This window comes from Nematolebias whitei, chromosome 8 (genome assembly GCF_014905685.2).
Source record: "Nematolebias whitei isolate Nwh7 chromosome 8, NemWhi1, whole genome shotgun sequence".
Lineage (NCBI taxonomy): Eukaryota > Metazoa > Chordata > Actinopteri > Cyprinodontiformes > Rivulidae > Nematolebias > Nematolebias whitei.
Genome location: NC_056505.1, coordinates 4,417,187 through 4,421,662, shown reverse-complemented (window position 1 = coordinate 4,421,662; position 4,476 = coordinate 4,417,187). Strand labels below are relative to the sequence as shown.

The window sequence follows — 4,476 nt, the reverse complement described above, 5'->3', positions numbered from 1 at the left end:
TTAACAGGAGAAGGAAGACAAGAAGAAAAAACAAAAGAGCTCCTGCAGGGGGAAGAATTTTAGTTCATTTTACCAAGAGTTCACCTGAAGACCCTCAGAGGTGAGTGACAGAGAGACAGACAGAAAGTGGACCAGATAGAGTTAGAAGGTTTTTATACATCCAGGTGACATCTTCATGATATTTTCTCCCTTGTGTTGTTGTGGTGAAGCACACTGTCAAGTCAGTCAGGGAATGATATTGCTCCTAAACCAGAACCAGTTCTGAATCTGTTGTGTTTCTTATAGCGGCTTCCCAATGGAAACATTACAGTGGAGATGTTACATTTGAGTGGATATCAAAACTAGAGTGAAAGTTGTAACATGGTGGTGTACAGTTGTGTTACAGTGGAAGCACAGTGCTGTACTGGAAGTGTTAGAGTTGCAAAGACGATGGTAAAGATTAAGTGCCATAGTGAAGATGGTACAACAGTTTTGCAGTAGCACCACAATAAAGGCATTGAAGTAACAGCAATAAGGTGAAAATGTACAGTGTCCTTAATGTGAACACATTATACACCATTACGCTGGTGTTCGAATTGATGCATTGCAGTGGAAATACGGTGGCCTTTCAGTTAAGGTATCACAAGTTACAGTGAGAGTGTTACAGCCATTACGATAGAAGCAGTAAAGTGGAAACATTAAAGTAGTAGAATGTGTTTTTGGTGTTAAAGTCTTTCCAGTTATGTTGCATTCCAATTCAAAAAGTTATAGTGCATCGGAGGTGTTACAGTGGCACATTAAGTTTTGTGCTTCAGTGGAAGCATTACAGTGGCACCTTCATAATGGTAGTCATACAGTGGCGGCATTGCAATTGCATGTTTAGTATGGCAATGTCACAGTAACACCATGGCTGCTGTATTGTTAAATTGACTGTTGCAGTGGTGCTGTTGCGCTGGTTTTACAGTTCAGTGGTGTTACATTACAGTGGAGATGTTAAAGTGGACCACAAAAGTGAAGTTGAGACATTACAAAGGAGGCTTTACTCTGCTCTCATTGTGGCACTTATACACCAGTATAATGCTGGAGACATTGCAGTTACACTTTTATTGTGACCTGAGACAGCGAAGGCACTACAGTGACACTGTTACTCTGGAGCTACAGGGTTATTACAGGGACACCTTTAGTGCGTCAGTTCAGTTAGACTTTGGTTGGGTACTTTTGTTTTTGCTGCAGTGTTACAAAGAGGAGTTACAGTGAAGCTGTTGGCATTGCAAAAGGGGCATGATGGGAACACCCTTTCAGTATTATCATTAGTGTGTGTTTTTTATTTATTTATTTATTTATTTTATTATTTTTACTCCCATTGATGTTATTGTTAAACACTTTGATAACAGTTTCTGTTCAAAATGTGCTCTGTAAATAAAGTTTGACCCTTAATGTGGAAGAGTTGCAGTGTGGGGATAAAGTGTCTTTAAAACTCTTGACATTATAGCAACACATTTGCTGTGGCAGTGTTACAATGTAGGTTAATCTGATGTTGCTTTGATGCCAAAGTGGAGTCAATGAGACAGCACCTTCATAGAGGCAGTGTTCCAGTGGAGGTATCACAGTGAAGATGTTAGATGTTAGTCTAGTGCTAGAGTGGAGGTGTCACTGTGGCACCTTCACAGTGGCAGTCTTATTGTGGAAATTTGACAGGGGCAGTCATGGTCACAGTGTAAAAATGGCAAAGAACTGTCAGTGAAGCATCTCAACTGAAATTTGATTCTGTTTTGTCGTTTTGTTTCAGGACCAGTATGGGCAGGACATCCTATTGTTGACTGGGAGTTTTATGCTCACCTGGCTGTCATGATAACTTCACAGTGAACACCTTTTTTTGGTTGAAGCATTAGTGGAGGAGCTGGGCTTGTAGAGAGAAAAATGATGATTTCGATGAACTTCCTGTCTGACTGACTGCGCAATGGCCTCTTTTAATTGGCCCCCATATTGGTCCATTCAGTTTTTTGTTCTCCTCACATTCTTGCTGCCATGGTGCTGGACTCAGATCAGCAATCAGTTTGAAATGTGCCGCTCCCGACGCAATTCAGAGGTGGGGCCAGAATGGAAGTTCTCCGCCTGTCAGCCCCCCGCAACCAACATGAAGGAGTTCATGCAGATCAGAGTTGACCCGCCTGGGATCACATGTGGAAACCCACCTGAAAGATTCTGCACACTGGTCAGTCTGATACACAATTCTGTACTAATAGCCAAAGATACACCTGAATGCAGTTGAAAATAGAATTGAACCTAAATGCTTTCATACACTGTATTAAAACACAGGAACTTTTTCCTCACTATATGAACATGGATAAAACTGAACCTGTTTTCTTTTAAGTTAAGTTTCTCAAAATAGTTTCTTCCTAAACAAATTATGTTCTTAATTTATTAGTTCCTCAAAGTACTCCTCCCAACTTCCCATCCCACATTACCATTTTTATATTTACCAAGCCTAGCCTGCTGCAGATCCTTTCTAGGCTGATCCCTCTGTCTCACCAGTCAATACAAGTCCTTCTATCTCACTTAAGTGTCCAGTCTCTTGTTAAAAACTTCATGCACCTTCTGTTTGGCCTTTTCTACCTCCCTCTTTGCTCTACATTGCATCTCCGTTTATTCCTGTCTACAAAAGCTTAAACCCTACCATGATGCTGTAAGCCTTGCTGCCCCTCCACTTGGTCGTTTGCACACATAATATTCTGTATCTACCTTCCTTCTCTGCATCATGTCAGCTAGCTGGCTTGTGTTACCTAGTGGTTGCTTTAAATAATGACCCAAGCAAACTGCCAAATTAGTTAGAAAATGGCTCAAGGACATCAAAGTCAATGTTTTGTAATGCCCCAAACACCAAAAGCCAAATAATATTTATGGGTCGAGCTTCAAAAGTGTGTGAACAAGGTGGCCTACAAACCTGATTGTGTTCCACTAGTTCTGGCATCAGGAATGGGACAAAATTTACAGCAAACCATTGTGTGAAGCTTGTGGAAGGAAACCCAAACTGACCCCAACTTTGATTTAATATCAGACAGTGGGAAAAAACGTTTGTGTCTTTTCTTTTGGCAGATAGAAACATCTGCTTTCAGTTGTATATATCTTTCACGGCAGCTTTCAGGAGCTTGGGGCCTTGTGTCCACGCTACAAAAAAGTACATATACATCTCTCTCTAACCCCCCTATAGTGCCATTATTACTATGGAGGCAAAGAAGAGATCAAAGTGTTGACACAGAAAAGCACAGGATATGTAAGGTGAGAAGTAGGTCTTATTTTCAATCTTAGACAAAATGATAAAGATTGTCCATATTTAATTTTAAAACAAATGCACTGAATATTTCAAAATTTATAATTAAAGTCCTGGAAAACAATCTTATGAGAACAAAGTTTGAATGTATTTGCCTTGAGCAACAACAAGAACAAAGTCAAACAGTTGAAGGATGAGCTGTGACGTCCTGCAGAGGTGGTTGGACCCGGTTTGGACGGCTCTGAACCCTCACGGAGCGCTGCCGTGTCACGCTGTCTGTCTAATTGTTCCGTGGGGAAAGTAAAGTTGTGTCTGAATTATTGATAAATGCAAAAGATAACAACACAAACCCAAATGTTAATAATTAATTGGACATGGCATTTAAAATGGGACAGTTGACACAGCAGGAGAAAACTCACAACAACCATTTAAACAAAACTCACAGAATAATAACAGGTGGAAAACATTTAACAGACAGCTACAACTGTCCAATCTAAAAATGAAAGCAATAAAAACTATAAAACTTGTGCACATGGTGAAAGATACACAGCGATCACCCGTACCTCTCTGGGTACTGATGATCTGTGAGGAGCGAGCATGTCTCAGAACAACAACACTAATTAGCTGATGAAGGAAGGGGTTAAATACTTCAATCAGTGTTGGAGTTCTTAGTTAATTGACTTTTGCAGCTGCAGTGTGACAGTTGGCTGCAGCACTTTAAGTTTGGAGGTAAACCTCTTACTCACCGAGCAGATTAGTGTCAGCGTTAATCTGTCTGAACGTCCAGAAGGTAAATAATGATTTCACGCTCGGCTCGTTGGGTACGTTTGCTCACTTACAAAAGAATCACCAGTTTTTATTTTAATGGCGGTTTATACGTAATGGAAAATAATATTAGTTAAAAATAAAAAAATATAAAAACATTGAATCAAACTAATTTATTTATACAATAAAAATAATAATAAACTGCCTTTAGAAAAAGTGCTGTGCACAAAAAAAAAGGTAAAATAAAATAAAAAAAGCAATTAAAAACAAAAGACATTTAAATGAAGAAAAACTGCTGATTCTCATGCTGCATCAACACATTGAATAGGAACGTGGACCAGCCTGGACCTCAGAACAACTAAAGACCCGATCACCTCTGTTGACCAGCCTGGACCTCAGAACAACTAAAGACCTGATCATCTCTGTGGACCAGCCTGGGCCTCAGGACAACTAAAAACCTG

The 4,476-nt window shown here is 39.9% G+C and overlaps 1 protein-coding gene across 1 annotated transcript in view; it reads left to right on the top strand.

Moving 5' to 3' along the window:
• Positions 1-4,476, top strand: part of ntng2a (netrin g2a) — a 21,246-nt gene continuing 16,770 nt past the window's right edge. The window contains exons 1-2 of the mRNA XM_037680145.1: positions 1-100; positions 1,769-2,194. Coding sequence (XP_037536073.1) covers positions 1,940-2,194 — 255 coding nt within the window. The 5' untranslated portion in view covers positions 1-100; positions 1,769-1,939. The remainder of the gene's footprint in view (positions 101-1,768; positions 2,195-4,476) is intronic.